The 22,790-nt window shown below is 40.3% G+C and overlaps 1 protein-coding gene across 2 annotated transcripts in view; it reads right to left on the bottom strand.

Annotated features, from left to right (window-relative positions):
* Positions 1-4,472: 4,472 nt before the first annotated feature.
* brat1 (BRCA1-associated ATM activator 1) overlaps positions 4,473-22,790 on the bottom strand; it is a 39,454-nt gene continuing 21,136 nt past the window's right edge. The window contains exons 5-12 of one of the 2 annotated variants that reach the window (XM_012873877.3): positions 10,119-10,244; positions 9,922-10,013; positions 9,141-9,241; positions 8,864-9,050; positions 7,876-7,949; positions 6,730-6,814; positions 6,363-6,649; positions 4,473-5,602 (exon numbers count right to left, since the gene is read on the bottom strand). In XM_012873877.3, coding sequence (XP_012729331.2) covers positions 4,820-5,602; positions 6,363-6,649; positions 6,730-6,814; positions 7,876-7,949; positions 8,864-9,050; positions 9,141-9,241; positions 9,922-10,013; positions 10,119-10,244 — 1,735 coding nt within the window. In that variant the 3' untranslated portion in view covers positions 4,473-4,819. The remainder of the gene's footprint in view (positions 5,603-6,362; positions 6,650-6,729; positions 6,815-7,875; positions 7,950-8,863; positions 9,051-9,140; positions 9,242-9,921; positions 10,014-10,118; positions 10,245-22,790) is intronic. The other variant, XM_021322212.2, reaches the window with a different exon arrangement.

The raw sequence follows: 22,790 nt of genomic DNA, 5'->3' as shown, positions 1-22,790 counted from the left end.
GATGAGCAGATATAGATGATGGATGGATTTAGGTTATAACTAAAGGTGAGCTTCTCTCTTGCCTTTTAAAAGTATTCGCCCCCTTGAACTTTCCCACTTTTTCTCACGTTACAAGCACAAACACCTGTAAATACAGGTGATATCTCCGAAAGCATCCTTGCATTATAACGCATTGTTCTGCATAAAACCTTGTCTGGAAAGCATGCAAGAAAATTTGGTCGACATTTTAAATGTATACTTCTGAACTCAAACGTGCAAACTCAACATATTGGAAGTTAAACTAAAAAAAAAAAAAAAAAACTCAGCTTTGATCCGTTTACTGTAGCTGTTCCCCTGATGCTCTCGCTGCAAGCTGAGGTGTGGCTGTAAGTCACCGACGCGCTCAGTGTTTCCAGTGAAGTGCACTGACCTGTTATGATAATGAATTTCACAAAAATACAACAGAAGGATTCCACATCAGAAGTTATATTTCAAGTCATGTCTTGAACTGTATAGGTGAGAGCAACACGACAACAAGAATAACGACAACATCCTGGGACGGTGTGATCCTTTCGTGTTGTGCAATATTTAATCTCTTTAATCCCCTCGCCTAGTGGCCACTTCGTTAATTACTTTGTTCTACAGTCAGAGACGTTTGATTGCACTCAATAATAAATAATAATATTTTAAATATTAATGTTAAATCAAGAATAGAATTTAAAATTCTCCTTCTAACGTATAAAGCCCTTAATAATCAAGCTCCATCATATATCAGAGCTCTGATTACCCCGTATGTTCCTAACAGAGCACTTCGCTCTCAGGCTGCAGGTCTGCTGGTGGTTCCTAGAGTCTCTAAAAGTAGAATGGGAGGCAGATCCTTTAGCTATCAGGCTCCTCTCCTGTGGAACCAACTCCCAGTTTTGGTCCGTGAGGCAGACACCCTGTCTACTTTTAAGACTAAGCTTAAAACTTTCCTTTTTGACAAAGCTTATAGTTAGAGTGGCTCATGTTACTCTGAGCTACCTCTATAGTTATGCTGCTATAGGCTTAGGCTACTGGAGGACATCAGGGTCTAATTTTCTCACTCTGCTGATTTCTACTGTTCTTCAGTTTTGCATTGTATTACATTGAAATGACTGTCGTCATTTCAGCTTTTAACTTTTGCTCTCTCTCTTTTTCTTCATAGTAGGTACACCTGGTCTGGCGTTCTGTTAACTGTGACATCATCCAGAGAAGACAGCTCACCCGCTACTACCATCTAATGTAGAACAGATTACTAGATCAATGTGTGCTTCTGTGCTTTTTTCTCTCTCTTGTTGTGTCTCTGCTCTGTCTTCTGTAACCCCAGTCGGTCGAGGCAGATGACCGTTCATACTGAGCCCGGTTCTGCCGGAGGTTTTCCTTCCCGTTAATGGGGAGTTTTTCTTCCCACTGTCGCTTCATGCTTGCTCAGTATGAGGGATTGCAGCAAAGCCATGTACAATGCAGACGACTCTCCCTGTGGCTCTACGCTTCCCCAGGAGTGAATGCTGCTTGTCGGGACTTTGATGCAATCAACTGGTTTCCTTATATAGGAAATTTTTGACCAATCTGTATAATCTGACCCAATCTGTATAATATGATTGAACTTGATTTTGTAAAGTGCCTTGAGATGACATGTTTCATGATTTGGCGTTATATAAATAAATTGAATTGAATTAATAATAATAAAAATAAATCAGAAATTAAGCGACAAAAAGAAAGGCATCATCCATCATGAATTAATTGGCACATGCAGGCAGTTACAGGAGCATCCAACAGTGAGGGAAGTTGGATAGATTCAGAGAATTTTAATCAGAATCCTGTTTCGGATTTGCAAGGGGGCCTTTGTGCTGGGTAGCCTGCATCCGGTCTATTTATGGTCAGCGTTCTTTACATCGGCTCCCTCAGGAACCCACTGGTTCTAACATCAGGTCTTGTGTAAGCCAACTACATTGGGCAACCAAATAATGCAACAGATCCCTTGGGTTCCAGCAACTTTCTAGTCTGTAACACACCCGCCACTGTTCTGATTTGTCTGATTTGTCCAAGTCAGACAAATCCCTCCAGGTATGGAACATTTTTCTCATTAAGAGTACAGAAAGGAAGCACTTTTATTGGAAAAATATGGAAAATCTAACATTTTATTTGAGTTCAGTTTGTCGGCGGGGATAAAAACTTGTTAATGTTAAGAAATATTTGCTCAAACAAAATCAGCAGTCAGTGACAACTTCTGGCCGTTACTATTTTGTAATCCCCCCTTTTTGAAGACATGAAAGCAATTATCTTCAGTTTTTTCCACAGATTATGCATCAGGAACATGAGATGGCAATGGAAGAAAGTTCGTTTTGTGTCTGGTGGTGGATTCCTCTGTTGTTTTGGACAAACGGTTCATCTTATCACTCCGCTGAAAGACCGGCTTTTAGCTTTCACGCAGAGCCGACGCAAATCTTGTGTAAAATGCCCCAGTGTTTCTAAGAGTTTATGACGCCATGCACTCTAACAAGGCTCCCAGGTGGCCTTTGGAAGAAAAAATGGGCCCACAGCCTCACAGATCCCCCACCAAAGGAAATTAGCTCCCTACATCCAAAAACACCAGCCATTACAGGCCCGATTTACTCCTACATTTACTTTAAGGTGTGTTATTGTCTTATTTATTATGCATAAGCAGTATCCATCTATCCATCCATTATCTCCAACCTGATGTTTTATTTAAGCAGATGCAGCGGTTCCATCTTGCCGTTTTATTAAACATTAGTAAGAACATCCAATAGATGGTGTGTCCATTTAAGGATCAAAGATAAAAAAGGAACTAAATGAAAAGATAATTATGTGCTCAAACCAGGCAACAGCTTATTGGCTCCTGAATAATTCCTCTTGGGGACTGAGATAGCCATGGAAGAAGGTTTTTTTTTGTTTTTTTTGGTTAGCCATGTTTTGGATTCTCCAGCTGAAAGACCATACCAAGATCTATTCTCAGGTTTATGGCAAAAAGCACCAGATTTTTATTTAAAATCTCCCTCTAGATGTTTTCCGAGGGCCTTTTGATACAGGAAATCTGCCCACAGCATCACAGATCCTCCACCATGCGTAACAAGGTGCATAAAGTTTTACACACGAAGGACCTGTTGCCAAAAGGCTCAGTCTCAGCCGACCAAAGCATACAGATTTAATTAAAAGTCCCAGCTGCAGAGTTTGGCTAAATCTACGTTTACCTTTGAGATGGTGGGACAGAAAATGTTTAGGCCAGTACCCATTTCATTGTAGCCTCTCTAACTGATTTATGACAATGAACAGACACCTCCTTCAATTGACTGGCATGTTCTCTTGACTTTCCCATTTTGAAGATTGGCAAAGAGAAATAGGCCTCTGTGTCACATATTTATAGCGCGGGAGAACAAGGATTGTATTAATAATAAGAAGCTCCTCTTAGTCCTCTGATTCATTTAAAAATTAAAGCATTTATAAGGGGGTTTCAGGTGACGTCACGCTCACGTGACTACTCAGCACGTCCGCCATAATGGCCGGCAAGCTCAAACTGGCAGTCGTTTCGCACCGTTGACCCTGCATTGTATGACACCTTTGGCAGTATTGAAAGTGAACAACGGGTCGTAGTCCTCATCGTTGTCCGAGAAGGGCAGCTCCGACTCCCAGTCAGAGAGCTCCTCGTCCCCTTCAGGCAGCAAGCCGAGCTGGCTTGAAGTGAGACCGAGCTCGGGCATTCCATGTGGAAGTGGGTCCACGGCATCGAGGATTTCTCCCCAGCTTGGTCCGGCTTCTGCATCGGTGGAAAGAGGACCAGTCTGGTCGGCTGGTTCTTGAGCGGATGCCGTAGAAGCCAACACCGGATCGCTGTCGGACATCGTCGATTGACGAGCCAGGCGGCGACGGAGAACCTTCAGGGAGAACCGGCTACAGTGCGAGCACTCCTCCGTGGACTCGAGGGCTGCCTGGGTGTGTTTCAGACCCAGACATACCACACATGAAAGGTGAGTATCCCAGCTCGAAATTTTATTGCCACACGGGCAGGTCCGTCCCTTTGGGCTCACCTCCGCTTTCGCAGGGGATTTAACGGTCTCCATTATTTCAGGGAGATTCGGTGTGAGGCTACACAAAAATTAGCTTTTGACAGCTAGGCTAGCCAGGCGTGGCTAGGATGGGGACAGCGTTTCGGCCACCCGGGGTGTAGCTCGAGAGTATTGCTACTCTGAACCGATCAACGTACAACCGTGAGGCGGTAGTTGACTTTGAGTATTGCTACTCGCGTAATGGTATTTCTACCAGGATAGCTTCACCGTGATACCGAACCCAACTCAGAGCAAAGCGCCCAGCGATCGAGCTTGCGCACATATTATCTACATATGATAATATGTGTATGACAACTAGAGACACTGAAGTGAGCCACCCAAGATGGCGGACCAGAAGCTGGCCAGTGACGTCACTGAAAACCCCCTATTGTTTGATTGCATGAATTTATTTGAAGGCTTTTTTTTTTTTTTTTACACATCTTTACCAGGGTTGCCAACATACTTGTTGGTGTTTGTACACACAGATTGGCCTCAACGTTATAGCCCCTCATGGATGAGGCACTACAAGAGCCTTGGCGGGTGGAAGTCTCTTCAGGAAGGACAATATGCCCCATCACAGCTGCAAGCAACACATCTGGACCCAAAAAACAGTGAAATACACACAATATTAGCTGAGTTGTAGGTTGAATAAGTAATGAGCTTTGTCACATATAACCATGTCCCAAAAAAGAAAGGTTTTAAAACTACATTGTGTGTGTTTAAATCAACATGTTGTGTTGCTCTGCGCCTGGCTGTTAGTAGCAGTCCACTATGACCTCCTGGCCCGGTTCAGAGGTGGGATGTGAGTGAGCGGTGCTGGCTGTCAGGATGTCCTGCAGCAGAGAGAGAGGAGAGTTGTAGACGTGGTCGCTGCTTTGAGTCAGGATGCTCAGCTTCTCGTCTAAATCCAGGGACCTCAACGCCTCACGCACACCGACGCTGCTTTCCTCCACCGCCTCACCGCGGGCTTCAGAACCCACGGCAGAGCCTCCCTCTGAGTCCGTATTCGTTCCCTGGATCTTTCTGATCTCCTGCGCCCAGCTGCGTCCGGGCAGCTTGCAGGAAACCCCGGTGTCCGCCGCGCTCGCCGTCGGAGGGCAAACTGCGGCTCGGAGTCTTAGCAGCAGCTGGCAGGCCTTCAGAGCGACGGGCCGGTCGCAGTCGACCAGACCGCAGAACAAAGCTGAGACCACTCCCCGGTCGACCACGCCGTTCAAGCTGCCGAGCAAAGCGGACTCCTCGTCCTCGCCGTGGATCAGCCCCTCAGGCGTCACGGCGTAGGGGTGAGGTGGAGCCGGGTCTGGAAAGGCCCGGTCCAGCAGCAGCTCCGCCAGCTCCAGCGTGTGAAGCTTGACTTCCCAGTCCAGATCGGCGGCGCCCTGAGAGAGGACGGCCGGCACGTGCTGCACGAGGAGCGGGCAGGAAGTGGGCGAGGAGCAGGAGGAGAACCAGGCGATGAAGTACTTCACAACTGCCCTCCTGGCGAATCCCTCCGAGTCCTGGGAGAGAATTTCCTGCAGGCGGGTCACTATTTCCACCTGAAAGACGCAAAGACGTCCAGATGTTTAAAAACCGTCCCAGCGTTTAGGGCTGAACAATTAATCGCATTTTCAATATAAAAAAAACAATTTCCAAATCGCAGAGTCTGCAATCTTTGGCTATGTAACAGTTAGTGAATTAGACACGTCCATTAGGTGTTGGTAAAATGTTTAAAGTGGGTTTGCCTCCACATGGAAGGGAAGACAGTTGCAGCAGTGAGATAATCTAATTTTATTACTTGTTTTAGAGTTTATATAATCATACATAGCATTAAGTACAGGTCAATCAGTTTAATACATAGACTTGCTTGTTGGTTGCACTTTATGTTCAACAAGGATTGATGTCCAAATCAACTAAAAGCTGTTCTCTTGAATAATATTCTGATTAATAGAAAGATTAAAAGTTATTGTTTTTAAATAGTCCTTGTTTACAAACATCTTTATTTAGAGGCCATTTTTGTTGCTTGTGGTTAATGCAGAGAAAAGTCAAAATTGCAATTTTGGTTGATATATATTGTAGGCAGAACGCAATAATTTCTGCTCCGAGTTTAGATTCTTTTAGCAACTAATCTGCACAGCGAGGAAACAAGTTGATTTATTGTTTGTATATGTTTAAAAAGACATGATAAACTAAACTGGAAATAAAATCGCATTAAATCGCAATATTAAGAAAAAAAAATCGCAATTAGATTATTTTCCAAAATCGTTCAGCCCCACCAGCGTTAAAGTTACACAGGATGGGAAGATAAAATCTGCCGACCTGCTCCTGCGTCACCGGCGCCCCCTGCTGCCAGCTGGGTGTCAGCGTCTGCGCCAGTGCAGCGATGGAGCTGGCTCTCACGTAGCTCTCTGGATCCTGCAGCGCCTCCTTGAGGAGAGGAACCGCAAAGGCGCGGCCGCCCAGGAGAGCGTTGGACGGTTCTCTCTCCTCCCCGCCTGACGTCCGGCAGGAACGCACCTCGGCGAGGTGACCCAGAAACTCCACCGTGGAGTCCCTCGCCTCCCAGCGCGTGTCGCAAGCTCGCTTCCTCACAGCCTGAGTGAGATCTGGGTGGGTGGGGAGAGAGTGGAAAATTATTTCTGTCTGTGTGGATTCTGTCACACAGGGGAAAACCTGAGAGTTTTACCTTCTCTGAGTTGGTCTGAGATGCACGACAGGTCTGTGCAGACGTCTATCCAGTTTATTAAAACCTTGTATGACTTCTGGAGCACCTGAAGCAAAAAGATGATATTTAAAAAGTGTAAATATAAGTCATAACAGGCATTCCTTTTTTTTTTTTGTTATTTTTACTGCCATCATTTTAGTTCATGTATTTTCCTTTGCATTATGCAGATTTTTATGCGTCATTGGGACACTTATTTTGAAAATCTAAGGAGGGAACTTTATTAGGGCATGTTGGTTCTGGGTCAGCCAGCGAGGAACTTTATGTCTTCGTTTTGCCGTCTTGCTGTTACATTAAGTTTTATGCTGTATTCCAGTTTGACGGGGGCGCCGTGTGTTGCTGTAATAATCACGACTGGACATCCTACAATAAAGTCGACGTCATACCATCAGTAAAACCAACTCTATTGACACAAGAAGAGGTGGAAGTGATAGTTATGGTCAACCTTTACCGAGTAGCACCTTCTATGTTTTGACGCATATGGAGCTTTACTACAGATAAACATCTGCAGACATCTAATAAAAACCAACAGAAGTGCACCAAGCCACCGTCTGCTGAATGGGGATCAAACTAGTTTCAGCTTGACCACTTCTGATCAGTGAACGCAGCATGCTGAGGTCACACTCAGACTGAAACACGCTTCAATGCAGACGCTGCTGCAAAGGGACGAAGACGGAAGAGGAAGCGCCGCAAAAGATGCAAGTCTGCAGATATTTCAGGCTGGAAAAGACGGCGGGAGAGAGCAAGGTTTTCGGTTAAATCTCAGGAAACTAAAGGTTTCTTATGGGTTTTGCAGAAATAAAAAGCTGAATGTCATCAGAGGATCAGTGTAAACGGATGCAGATTAAAAGAAGAAAAATATTGTTAATGCAGGAAACAGGACTGTCCCAATCAGGACTTTTAGTCCCTGGTCCAAATCATTTAACAATAATTTTGTGTAGTTACCTGCCAGGGGATAAGAGAAGGAAATTAGCTGATATATATACACATCTTAAGGTTCAATAATGTGTCCCCATTATAATAAATTACACCTTGAAGTAATTTTAAGTGGCTTCTGATATGCGACTATGGTCAAAACATACATAAAAGCTTAAAAACACATAAACTTACAGATGGTTCAGATAAAGGACAGTTCAGATATTCTGTCAGAAGTTTGAAGACCTCAGCCAGCCCGATCTTTACCTCTGAGAAAACACAAAAACAGAAAAAAAAGACAAGATAACCTTACAAAGCTCGTTCAGCTTTTGTTTTATAACAAGTAATAATAATAATAAATGTTATTTCTACTGCACTTTTCATCAGCAAGACCTCAAAGTGCTACAGAGTTAAAATTAATTAAAAACAAGGTAAAGGAAATTAAAAACATACTCAATTAAAAATCATAAGATAAGTCATCCATGGATACATTTATGGATGAGTAGCAGACTTTTATTGTTGAGCCAGTGCAGTGATGGAAGGATGGTGGTGATGTGCAAGTACAACTTTTTATTATTTTTACCAGTTATAGCAGATATTCATGTTGTATCTGGATGAATCTTTTCACTTCACAAATGTAACTTTTTGTTTTTAATTGCCAAATTGTCAGAGAATGTAAAAATTAACAAAAATGACCAAAACCAAGCATTAAGCATTAAGAAATGTAAAATTTCTAAAACAAAAAAAAGTACTTTAGCCAGAGAAAATTGATTCAATAAAATAAACATTTAATGTAAATATACAATAATTAAAAATATTAGTAATTTTATAATAACATTTAAAAATGTATGAAAAATTGTGGGCTTGGTTTCCCTTATTTAAAAATATAAATAATAGCAGTAAGGGCCAAATTAAAAACAAAATAGAGCTAAATAAAAATAAAACAGAATTAAATAAAAATACAGATATGCTGATATTTAGGTGAAAAACAGATTAATTTGCTTTATACTGTGTAAAATCTGTCTCTTGCTGCTTTTCCAACAGGATTCCTATAGAGATGCCCTTCTTGGCTCGGCTCGGCTCGGCCTGCTTTGTGGGTGTTTCCATCACTGTTGTCGCACCAGTACCTGATTCAGCAGAGATGTTCGACACTTTGCTACGGTTGGAGGAGTTTAAGTTTTACCTGGACTCTTGCTGAGCGCTGACAGAGCCTCCATGGCACATTTCTGAACCTTGCTGCTGCCCGTCACATATCTGAAAACGCCAACGCAGCCAGCGGACGAAGACGAGCAGTCCCCACGGCAAAGCCTCAGCAGCGACAGAACCGCTCTGACGACTAGGCTCTGAGGACAGGGGAGGCGATCTGGAGCCTGAGGGAGAAAACACATCCACGTAGGAGGGTTTCAACTTAAAGATGGAGATAACAGAAGCTATTCTTGTTGTCTGGTAAGCTTACCCACCATTACTGTGATCTGAGGCATGTTTGTTAGACACATGCAAATCATGGAGACGCAGGTTTTACTCTGAAGCTGCTCGGTCATTAAAATTCGAAGCTCTTCATCTGAAAAAATTAGATTAGATTCAACTTTATTGTCATTACACAGGTACAGGTACAAGGCAACGAAATGCAGTTTAGGTCTAACCAGAAGTGCAACAGCAGCAAGTGCAGGATAAACAATGGTTCCATAAGTACAGGACATGGATTTTTACTGAATAAATATAGAGATGGATACTATTATAAACAGAATTTTACTGATAGATTTGTCCTATGAATATAAAATATATAGATAACTAGTATTGTGAACTAAATTTACAGATGGATATGTACCGAATATAATATACAGGTGGATATTACTATAAATAGAGTTTTGCAGATATGTACAATAGCATAATATACAGCGCGGGATTATTATAACAGAGTTTACATGTACTATGAATATATGTACAGATGGCTATTACTATAGGCAGAAATGTGAGCATGATATACAGTTAGCTATTACTATAAAATGAGTAAATAAAGTTTGGACAGAAGCTATTTAAATTAAAGTGCAGTGAAAGGTAATTGCATATTACAGTTAAAGTACGGTATTGCAAATGTTTATGTAAACAATTGGTACTGGGAATAAACAGTCAGCCCTGCAGCGGTGCAAAAAATAACAAAGCATATGCTTTTAATAGGGTGGGTGGGGGGGGTGGGGGGGGGGGGGGTTAACAAAGATCTATTAGGTCTGTGTGTTTTACCTGTGGAGTCTTTATCCACCAAGGAGACGCCAGTAACGATGTCCAGGGGTAGCAGCAGGACTCGAGCCGCGTGGGCAGAGTGGTCGGGATCTCTGAACACACAACCAGAGCAACGACGTTCTGCTTTATCAGAAAATTACGAGGTTTTCTGGCAGCGTAGGTGAACGATGAAACCCGTGCAGCGAACGGCCACTTACGTCTGGCGGCTGCGCATCAAAGCGGCTGCAGCCTGAACGACGTCAGTCGGCTTCTTCGTGTCCAACACGAGCGACAGAAGTTTGCCGATCCGCTGCTTTGGGATGCGGTCGGTGTCACCGAGGCTGCTGAGAAACAAACACGAACCCATTCACTGGAATTTAGCTGTTTGGGACTTCAGCTTCAATAATCTTGTTTATGCACAAGGTGGCTTGTCCCCTCTGGATTTAAACTCTCAGGCAGAACTCACCCCAAAATCTACTTTTTTTGCAGAGAAACGGTATAAACTGGGTCTAAGGAGGGTACTTTAATGTTACTATTCATTTTTTTTTTATATTTTCATGTAAACTTGTTTGGTTGTGCAATATCTGTCTAAAGTTAGTGCCGCCCTCTCAGCACTAAGGGACACGCTTTCTCACTGTTACATGTTTTTCCTCATAAACCCCGGGTTCTGCTCCCCGTTTTGACTAATTACTGCACATTTGCTGAAATCCTGCGTTTTTTTGTCTAAAACCGTCAGTGTGGCGCCCTCCTAAGGTTCAACAGGAGTCTTGCATCGAATTTGGAACCTATTGCTATTGGTTCAAAAGCATTTGTGACGTCACTTGGGTCAGCAGCGTTGCCGCTGTGGGGTCTAACAGCGTCTCCGTCTCGTACGGCTTCTATTGATTTTCAGGTTTATTAACTTAGCATTCAGTTTGTTTATCTAGCATTTATTTAGCTTTTACTAGTAGTCCAGGCCACGCCTGGCCCTCAACCACCTGGTAACCCTAACCACAGACATATATACGTAGACGCGTCATAGGGCGCAGGTTCGCACGTCAACGTCACCGCCATATTGTGTGTGGCAGAAAAAAGTTGAGTTCTGTTAATGTGAACGTGAATCACAAAAGATGCCTCATTCCTGTGCTGCATGGCAATGTATTCTGGCTGATTTCACTAGTTGTATCTGCCTTCTATAAACTAAGGCTGCACCATGTTGCAAAACTGGACACACTAAAGCTGCAGAGTGGCAACACAGGCTATATAATCCAGGCCATATATATACACATTATATATACACATATGTGAACCTTTAGGAACAGATTTTGTGGGGGAGTATTAAAGAGGTAAAATTAATAATATGAGAAAAAAAAGTCCTACGTCAATAAGGTAAAGAACAAAAACAAACACAAACGTGATAATGTTATGAGAAAAACGTCATATTATGAGAATTAAGAGGGAACATTTCCAGAATAGTCACAGTTTGCAGAATTATTTCCCTCCTGGAGTTAGATTATCAGTGAGAATGCTATACAGCATTCTCACTTATTGTTTTCCTGTTTTTCTTTATCAAGTGAGAATGCTATACAGCATTCTCACTTATTGTTTTCCTGTTTTTCTTTACTTTTCAAGTGAGAATGCTATACAGCATTCTCACTTATCAAGTGAGAATGCTATACAGCATTCTCACTTATTAAGTTCCTTCAGGTCTTGATTATTATTCCGTACGTTTTTCGGCATCTAACTACTCCTGCATACTTCAACCGATTTAAACAATTTTCGTATCAAAACGTTCAGCTCGTTCACGACATTACTGCTATGTCTTTTTGTAATTATACCTTTTATAATATTTAAAATATTTAACTTTTTGTGCGTTTTTTGCTCTCATTGAAAATGAATGAAAAATCCTTCAAATTCTTCAAATATTTCAACTTTTTGTCATCTTACTGCTTCAGCCTACTTTCACCTATAAACGCCATTCAACTTTTAAAACGTAGTGATATCTTTTGGCTATTATGGTATGTTTCAGCTTTTTCATATCTTTCACCATTTTCGTATAGTACGTCTTTAAAATAATTTTGGCTTTTCAAGAAATTCAGAAAATAACATGCGTTGCTATGGTCGTCAAGGAGCCTCGTTTAGAGTGCGCACTCTAGAAATTCAACAAATTCTTCTTCTCCGAACAACTTCTTCTCACTCGCTCAAATTTCACTCTATCCACACAAATTATACATCAAAACGTAGGAAGTTTTGTCTGGATTCGGAAAATGTAACCATCATTGGTGTGGGATTTATAGATTTTTCGCAAATCACCTCAGAGCGACACTAACCCGAAACCTTCCCCATTCATTTTCTATGGAGCGGTTTTCAAAAATGACACCTGGAAATCCAAAACATCACATGTTTTCGCATCGTCGCTACTCCTAAACCGTTTCATGTAGAGGCATGAGACTTTCACACATTCATGTCCCGACCCTTCTGGCGCTCACAAAAGAGAAATTTTGTCGATAAATGTTACGGTTTTGCCGCAGGAACAATTTGTTCGGGAGTAGCGTTTTGGGAAAATGCTAAAACAGGATCAGACTTCAATCTCCCCAAATGAGGCACTTTTCTACATCGTCGCTACTCCTAAACCGTTTTATGTACAGGCATGAGACTTTCACACATGAATGTCCCGACCCTTCTGGCACTCATAAAAAAGGAATTTTGTGGATAACTGTTACGGTTTTTCCGCAGGAACAATTTGTTCGGGAGTAGCGAATGTGCAAAATCCTTAAAACGCTTTGGAGCTTCATTCTTCACTATGTCACTTTTCTGACCCATTTTGGATTTCACATGCTTTTCTATTGGGCCTTTGCTTCCAACAGGACCTGGCATGATGCCCAGACACGACCCAATTGGCCAATACAGCACCAGCCACATGTGGGAAATGGAGCTACTGACCATTTTGGTCAAATGTTGAGTTCTGGGCCCAGATGTGGTGAGGCTGAGTTTCTAAAGGAGGCCAATCTGACCCATGAACTTTGGTCACGTTTGGTGACATTAAGTATTGGCACCCCTTTTTGAGGCACTTCCCAGTACAGGATTTGGACCAAACTGACAGAGTACAATCACCCGGTGATACTGAACACAACCATGCTAGCGGCTAACGGTTAGCATGTTGCTAACCAGAAGTAGCTTTAGAAAGGTCCTACCAACTTCTGCTTAGCCGGGGTTGTTCTGCCTTTACAGACAAATAGAGGGCTACAGCTGTGAGGGAGTCTCCATGACAACCCTTTTAGCCAGAGGCTTCTAGGCGGTCCATTGACTTAACATGGCACCTTTCGAAGGCTACTGCGGGTGCTGTGAAGACCGTAGGAAGCTGAAATTCGCAGTGTTACTCCCTGTTCGTATTTTTGACGGTACCACGAGGCAGGCGCCTTGCTACATTTCTTCAGAATTTTTTTAGTTGTTCTTAATCTTCAAATTCTTCAATTTTTTAAAATTTTCAAATTTTTCAAATTCCTTCAAATTTGTTCAAATTCTCAAAATTTCTTCAAAATTTTGAAATTCTTCACATTTGTCAAATTCTTCAAATTTTTCAAATTCCTTCAAATTTTTTGAAAATTTTCAAATATTTCAAATTTCTTCAAATTCTTCAAATTTTTCAAATTCCTTCAAATTTGTTCAAATTCTCCATATTTCTTCAAATTTTTCAAATTCTTCAAATTTCTTCAAACTCTTCAAATTCCTTCAAATTCTATTTCTTTCAATTCTTCAAACTTTTTCAAATTCTTCAAATTTTTACATTTTTTCAAATTCTTCAAATCTGATTTCAATGTTTTCTGCATCTTCTGCTCAATCATTCTGCAGATTAGCATTCTCACTGCTGTTTCGCAGGAACAGCCTTTTCTAGTTGTTTTCCTGTTTTTCTTTACTTTTTATTATTATTCCGTACGTTTTTCGACTCCTTTCTCGTTCCGCATTTTTCAACCGATTTCAACCATTCTGGTATCAAAACGTTCAGCTCCTTCAGGACATTACTGCTATGACTTTTGGTAATTATAACTTTTATAATATTTAAAATATTCAACTTTTTGTAACTTTTTTGCTCTCATTCAAATGAATGGAGAATCCTTCAAATTCTTCAAATATTTCAGCTTTTTGACAGCTTACTGCTTCAGCCTACTTTCAGATAGAAACGCCATTCAACTTTTAAAATGTAGTGATATCTTTCAGCTATTATGGTATAGTTCAGCTTTTTCATATCTTTTACCATTTTCATATAGTACCTCCTTAAAATAATTTTGGCTTTTCAAGAAATTCAGCAAATAACATGCGTTGCTATGGTTGTCAAGGAGCCTCTGTTAGAGTGCGCACTCTAGAAATTCAACAAATTCTTCTTCTCCGAACAACTTCTTCTCACTCGCTCAATTTTCAACCTATCCACATAAATTATACATCAAAACGTAGGAATTTTTGTCTGGATTCGGAAAATGTAACCATCATTGGTGTGGGATTTATAGATTTTTCGCAAATCACCTCAGAGCGACACTAACCCGAAACCTTCCCCATTCATTTCCTATGGAGCGGTTTTCAAAAATGACACCTGGAAATCCAAAACATCACATGTATTTACATCGTCACTACTCCTAAACCGTTTCATGTACAGGCACGAGACTTTCACACATTCATGTCCAGACCCTTCTGGCGCTCACAAAAGAGAAATTTTGTCGATAAATGTTACGGTTTTGCCGCAGGAACAATTTGTTCGGGAGTAGCGTTTTGGGAAAATGCTAAAACAGGATCAGACTTCAATCTCCCCAAATGAGGCACTTTTCTACATCGTCGCTACTCCTAAACCGTTTTATGTACAGGCATGAGACTTTCACACATGAATGTCCCGACCCTTCTGGCACTCATAAAAAAGGAATTTTGTGGATAACTGTTACGGTTTTTCCGCAGGAACAATTTGTTCGGGAGTAGCGAATGTGCAAAATCCTTAAAACGCTTTGGAGCTTAATTCTTCCACATCATCCACTTTTTACATCGTCGCTGTGCCTACACCGATTTTTGTACAAACCTAAAAATGAACTCCATAGTCCTCAAAAGCCTGCTGATACTCAGAGTGAAAGAATTATTTTGATATCTCTTATACTTTTTCAGCTACAGCGATTTGTTCGGAACCGTTTGTAGAGGATTTCTCAAATTTCATAAAAATCCTCTTTATATCATAATTTTTTACGCCTAAATTAAAATATTTCTAGCAAAAACCGATAGTTTTTCTTGTTCTCCTATCTGTTACGAACTAAACGCTGAAAAAATTATGTCTCTACCATTTACAGAACAGGAGATATGGAGCGTTGTTTGAGGCAAAGTTCTCCATTCTATTTCAATGAGGCAGAGTCTGACAAAGTCTCTGCACTTCAGGAGACTGGCAGCTGCAGCTGTGTCAGTGAGTTTCCATGACGACGGAACTCTGAGGGCCAGAGGGAGAATCTCCATTGAGATACAATGGCAACTTTCGACGCCTGCTGCAGCGGCTATGATTAATGTAGCAATCTGAAATTCGCACAGTCACTTCCTCTTGACATTTTAAAATTTTCAAGTGACTTTCAGCGATATGTCACTTTTCTGTCCCATTTTGGATGTCACATGCTTTCCTATTGGGCCTTTGCTTCCAACAGGACCTGACATGATGCCCAGACACGACCCAATTGGCCAATACAGCACCACCCACTTGTGGGAAATGGCGCTACTGACCATTTTGGTCAAATGTTGAGTTCTTGGCCCAGATGTGGTGAGGCTGAGTTGCTAAAGGAGGCCAATCTGACCCATGAACTTTGGTCACGTTTGGTGACATTAAGTATTGGCACCCCTTTTTGAGGCACTTCCCAGCACAGGATTTGGACCAAACTGACAGAGTACACTCACCCGGTGATAGTGGACACAACCTTGCTAGCGGCTAATGGTTAGCATGTTGCTAACCAGAAGTAGCTTTAGAAAGGTCCTACCAACTTCTGCTTAGCCGGGGTTGTTCTGCCTTTACAGACAAATAGAGGGCTACAGCTGTGAGGGAGTCTCCATGACAACCCTTTTAGCCAGAGGCTTCTAGGAGGTCCATTGACTTAACATGGCACCTTTCGAAGGCCACTGCGGGTGCTGTGAAGACCGTAGGAAGCTGAAATTCGCAGTGTTACTTCCCGTTAGTATTTTTGACGGTACCACAAGGCAAACGCCTTGCTAAATTTCTTCAGAATTTTTTTAGTTCTTATTCTTGAAATTCTTCAACTTTTTTTACATTTTTCAAATTTTTCAAATTCCTTCAAATTTGTTAAAATTCTCCAAATTTCTTCAAAATTTTTAAATTCTTCAAATTTGTCAAATTCTTCAAATTTTTCAAATTCCTTCAAATTTTTTGAAAATTTTCAAATATTTCAAATTTCTTCAAATTCTTCAAATTTTTCAAATTCCTTTAAACTTTTTCAAATTCTCCAAATTTCTTCATTTGTTTCAAATTCTTCAAATTTCTTCAAATTTTTCAAACTCTTCAAATTCTTCTATTTCTTTCAATTCTTCAAACTTTTTCAAATTCTTCAAATCCCTTCAAATTTTTACATTTTTTTTCAAATTCTTCAAATCTGATTTCAGCGTTTTCTGCGTCTTCTGCTCAATCATTCTGCAGATTAGCATTCTCACTGCTGTTTCGCAGGAACAGCCTTTTCTAGTCAAGTGAGAATGCTATACAGCATTCTCACTTATTGTTTTCCTGTTTTTCTTTACTTTTTATTATTATTATTCCGTACGTTTTTCGACGCCTTTCTCGTTCCGCATTTTTCAACCGATTTCAACCATTCTGGTATCAAAACGTTCAGCTCCTTCAGGACATTACTGCTATGACTTTTGGTAATTATAACTTTTATAATATTTAAAATATTCAACTTTTTGTAACTTTTTTGCTCTCATTCAAATGAATGGAGAATCCTTCAAATTCTTCAAATATTTCAGCTTTTTGACAGCTTACTGCTTCAGCCTACTTTCAGCTAGAAACGCCATTCAACTTTTAAAATGTAGTGATATCTTTCAGCTATTATGGTATAGTTCAGCTTTTTCATATCTTTTACCATTTTCATATAGTACCTCCTTAAAATAATTTTGGCTTTTCAAGAAATTCAGCAAATAACATGCGTTGCTATGGTTGTCAAGGAGCCTCTGTTAGAGTGCGCACTCTAGAAATTCAACAAATTCTTCTTCTCCGAACAACTTCTTCTCACTCGCTCAATTTTCAACCTATCCACATAAATTATACATCAAAACGTAGGAATTTTTGTCTGGATTCGGAAAATGTAACCATCATTGGTGTGGGATTTATAAATTTTTCGCAAATCACCTCAGAGCGACACTAACCCGAAACCTTCCCCATTCATTTCCTATGGAGCGGTTTTCAAAAATGACACCTGGAAATCCAAAACATAATATGTATTTACATCGTCACTACTCCTAAACCGTTTCATGTACAGGCACGAGACTTTCACACATTCATGTCCAGACCCTTCTGGCGCTCACAAAAGAGAAATTTTGTCGATAAATGTTACGGTTTTGCTGCAGGAACAATTTGTTCGGGAGTAGCGTTTTGGGAAAATGCTAAAACAGGATCAGACTTCAATCTCCCCAAATGAGGCACTTTTCTACATCGTCGCTACTCCTAAACCGTTTTATGTACAGGCATGAGACTTTCACACATGAATGTCCCCACCCTTCTGGCACTCATAAAAAAGGAATTTTGTGGATAACTTTTACGGTTTTTCCGCAGGAACAATTTGTTCGGGTGTAGCGAATGTGCAAAATCCTTAAAACGCTTTGGAGCTTCATTCTTCCACATCAACCACTTTTTACATCGTCGCTGTGCCTACACCGATTTTTGTACAAACCTAAAAATGAACTCCATAGTCCTCAAAAGCCTGCTGATACTCAGAGTGAAAGAATTATTTTGATATCTCTTATACTTTTTCAGCTACAGCGATTTGTTCGGGACCGTTTGTAGAGGATTTCTCAAATTTCATAAAAATCCTCTTTATATCATATTTTTTTACGCCTAAATTAAATTATTTCTAGCAAAAACCTATAGTTTTTCTTGTTCTCCTATCCGTTACGAACTAAACGCTAAAAAAATTATGTCTCTACCATTTACAGAACAGGAGATATGGAGCGTTGTTTGAGGCAAAGTTCTCCATTCTATTTCAATGAGGCAGAGTCTGACAAAGTCTCTGCACTTCGGGAGACTGGCCGCTGCAGCTGTGTCAGTGAGTTTCCATGACGACGGAACTCTGAGGGCCAGAGGGAAACGCTCCATTCGGATAGAATAGCAACTTTCAACATACACTGCAGTGGCTGTGATTAATGTAGGAGCCTGAAATTCGCACAGTCACTTCCTCTTAACATTTTAAAATTTTCAAGTGACTTTCAGCCATGTGTCAGTTTTCTGTCCCATTTTGGATGTCACATGCTTTCCTATTGGGCCTTTGCTTCCAACAGGACCTGGCATGATGCCCAGACACGACCCAATTGGCCAATACAGCACCCCCCACATGTGGGAAATGGCGCTACTGACCATTTTGGTCAAATGTTGAGTTCTTGGCCCAGATGTGGTGAGGCTGAGTTGCTAAAGGAAGCCAATCTGACCCATGAACTTTGGTCACGTTTGGTGACATTAAGTATTGGCACCCCTTTTTGAGGCACTTCCCAGTACAGGATTTGGACCAAACTGACAGAGTACAATCACCCCGGTGATACTGAACACAACCATGCTAGCGGCTAACGGTTAGCATGTTGCTAACCAGAAGTAGCTTTAGAAAGGTCCTACCAACTTCTGCTTAGCCGGGGTTGTTCTGCCTTTACAGACAAATAGAGGGCTACAGCTGTGAGGGAGTCTCCATGACAACCCTTTTAGCCAGAGGCTTCTAGGAGGTCCATTGACTTAACATGGCACCTTCGAAGAGCACTGTGGGTGCTGTGAAGACCCTAGGAAGCTGAAATTCGCAGTGTTACTCCCCGTTAGTATTTTTGACGGTACCACGAGGCAGGCGCCTTGCTAAATTTCTTCAGAATTTTTTTAGTTGTTCTTAATCTTCAAATTCTTCAAATTTTTTTTAATTTTTCAAATTCCTTCAAATTTTTTCAAATTCTTCAAATTTTTCAAATTCCTTCACATTTTTTGAAAATTTTCAAATTTTTCAAATTTCTTAAAATTTTTTCAAATTCCTTCAAACTTTTTCAAATTCTCCAAATTTCTTCAAATGTTTCAAATTCTTCAAATTTTTCAAATTCTTCAAATTTCTTCAAATTTTTCAAACTTCAAATTCCTTCAAATTCTTCAATTTCTTTCAATTCTTCAAACTTTTTCAAATTCTTCAAATCTGATTTCAATGTTTTCTGCATCTTCTGCTCAATCATTCTGCAGATTAGCATTCTCACTGCTGTTTCGCAGGAACAGCCTTTTCTAGTCAGTGAGAATGCTATACAGCATTCTCACTTATTGTTTTCCTGTTTTTCTTTATTATTATTATTATTATTATTATTCCGTACGTTTTTGTGCGTCTAACTACTCCTGCATACTTCAACCGATTTCAACGATTTTCGTACCAAAACGTTCGGCTCGTTCTCGACATTACTGCTATGTCTCATGGTTATGGTACCTTTTATACTTTTTGAAGTATTTGTACTTTTTATGCGTTTTTTGCTCCCATTGAAATGAATGCAAATTCCTTCAAATTTTTCAAATTCTTCAAATTCCTTCTAGTTCTTCTGATACAACTGATGCCAATACTATTACTACAACAGATACTACTACTACTACTAGTACTACTGATACTACTACCACTACTACTACTACTACTACTACTACTACTACTACTTCTACTACTAATGATACTACTGCTGCTACTGCTACTACTACTGATGCTACTGCTGATACTACAACAACTACTACTGATACTACTACTATTACTACTACTAATACAACAACTACTACTACTAGTACTACTGATACTACTACTACTACTACTACTACTACTACTGATACTACTACTACTACTACCAATGATACTACTGCTGCTACTGCTACTACAACAACTACTACTGCTACTACAACTATTACTACTACTAATACAACTACTACTAGTAGTAGTACTACTGATACTACTACTACTACTACTAATAGTACTACTGCTACAAAATTCCTTCAAATTCTTTAAAAACTGATACTACTACTACTACTGATACTACTACTGATACTACTACTATTACTACTACTAATACAACAACTACTTTTACTAGTACTACTGATACTACTACTACTACTACTACTACTACTACTACTACAAATTCCTTCAAATTCTTCAAATTCCTTCAAATTCTTTAAAAACTGATACTACTACTACTACTGATACTACTCCTACGACTACTGATACTACTACTATTACTAATACAACAACTACTACTACTAGTACTACTGATACTACTACTACTACTACTACAAATTACTTCAAATTCTTCAAATTCCTTCAAATTCTTTAAAAACTGATACAACTACTACTACTACTGATACTACTACTACTGATACTACTACTACTACTTCTTCTACTACTACTTCTACTACTACCACTACAACTACTACTACTGAATACTACTACTACTATTACTACTACTACTGATACTACTGCTACTACTACTACAAATTGTTCAAATTTTTCAATTTCTTCAAATTTTTCAAATTCTTAAATGTTTTTCAGCTTTTTTCTCTTCTGCATGAAACGTCTGCATCTTCTCCTCAAATCATTTTGCAGATTAGCATTCTCACTCGCTGTTGCGTAGGAACAGCTTTTTCTAGTCAAGTGAGAATGCTATACAGCATTCTCACTTATTGTTTTCCTGTTTTTCTTTACTTTTTATTATTATTCCGTACGTTTTTCGACGCCTAACTCGTTCCGCATTTTTCAACCGATTTCAACCATTCTGGTATCAAAACGTTCAGCTCCTTCAGGACATTACTGCTAAGACTTTTGGTAATTATAACTTTTATAATATTTAAAATATTCAACTTTTTGTAACTTTTTTGGTCTCATTCAAATGAATGGAGAATCCTTCAAATTCTTCAAATATTTCAGCTTTTTGACAGCTTACTGCTTCAGCCTACTTTCAGCTAGAAACGCCATTCAACTTTTAAAATGTAGTGATATCTTTAAGCTATTATGGTATAGTTCAGCTTTTTCATATCTTTACCATTTTCATATAGTACCTCCTTAAAATAATTTTGGCTTTTCAAGAAATTCAGCAAATAACATGCGTTGCTATGGTTGTCAAGGAGCCTCTGTTAGAGTGCGCACTCTAGAAATTCAACAAATTCTTCTTCTCCGAACAACTTCTTCTCACTCGCTCAATTTTCAACCTATCCACATAAATTATACATCAAAACGTAGGAATTTTTGTCTGGATTCGGAAAATGTAACCATCATTGGTGTGGGATTTATAGATTTTTCGCAAATCACCTCAGAGCGACACTAACCCGAAACCTTCCCCATTCATTTCCTATGGAGCGGTTTTCAAAAATGACACCTGGAAATCCAAAACATCACATGTATTACATCGTCACTACTCCCTAAAACCGTTTCATGTACAGGCAACGAGACTTTCACACATTCATGTCCAGACCCTTCTGGCACCTCACAAAAGAGAAAATTTTTGTCGATAAATGTTACGGTTTTGCCGCAGGAACAATTTGTTCGGGAGTAGCGTTTTGGGAAAATGCTAAAACAGGATCAGACTTCAATCTCCCCAAATGAGGCACTTTTCTACATCGTCGCTACTCCTAAACCGTTTTATGTACAGGCATGAGACTTTCACACATGAATGTCCCGACCCTTCTGGCACTCATAAAAAGGAATTTTGTCGATAACTGTTACGGTTTTTTCCGCAGGAACAATTTGTTCGGGAGTAGCGAAGTGCAAAATCCTTAAAAGCGTTGGAGCTTCATTCTTCCACATCATCCACTTTTTACATCGTCGCTGGCCTACACCGATTTTTGTACAAACCTAAAATGAACTCCTAGTCCTCAAAAGCCTGCTGATACCCGAGTTCAAAAATTATTTTGATATCTCTTAATACTTTTTCAGCTACAGCGAGTTGTTCGGGACCGTTTGTAGAGGATTTCTCAAATTTCATAAAAATCCTCTTTATTCATATTTTTTTACGCCTAAATTAATATTTCTAGCAAAAACGATAGTTTTTCTTGTTTCTCCTGCCGTTTACGAACTAAACGCTGAAAAATTATGTCTCTACCTTTCAGAACAGAGATATGGAGCATTGTTTTGAGGCAAGTTCTCCATTCTATTTCATGAGGCAGAGTCTGACAAAATCTCTGCACTTCGAGAGACTGGCCGCTGCAGCTGTGTCAGTGAGTTTCCATGACGAGCGGAACTCTGAGGGCAGGGGACACGCTCCATTCGGATAGAATAGCAACTTTCAACATCCACTGCAAGTGGCTGTATTAATGTAGGAGCCTGAATTCGCACATCACTTCTCTTAACATTTTAAAATTTTCAAGTGACTTGCAGCCATGTTGTCAGTTTTTCTGTCCCATTTTGGATGTCCACATGCTTTCCTATTGGGCCTTTGCTTCCAACAGGACCTGGCATAGTGCCCAGACACTACACCCAATTGGCCAATACAGCCCCCCCACTGTGGAAATGGCGCTACTGACCATTTTGGTCAAATGTTGAGTTCTTGGCCCAATGTGGTGAGGCTGAGTTGCTAAAGGAGGCCAATGATGACCCTGAACTTTGGTCACTTTGGTGACATTCAGTATTGGCACCCCGTTTTTGAGGCACTTCCCGGACAGGATTTGGACCAAACTGACAGAGTACAATCACCCGTGA

This window comes from Fundulus heteroclitus, chromosome 5 (assembly GCF_011125445.2).
Source record: "Fundulus heteroclitus isolate FHET01 chromosome 5, MU-UCD_Fhet_4.1, whole genome shotgun sequence".
NCBI classification, from domain to species: Eukaryota; Metazoa; Chordata; class Actinopteri; order Cyprinodontiformes; family Fundulidae; genus Fundulus; species Fundulus heteroclitus.
This window is presented reverse-complemented; position numbering and strand designations above follow the sequence as displayed.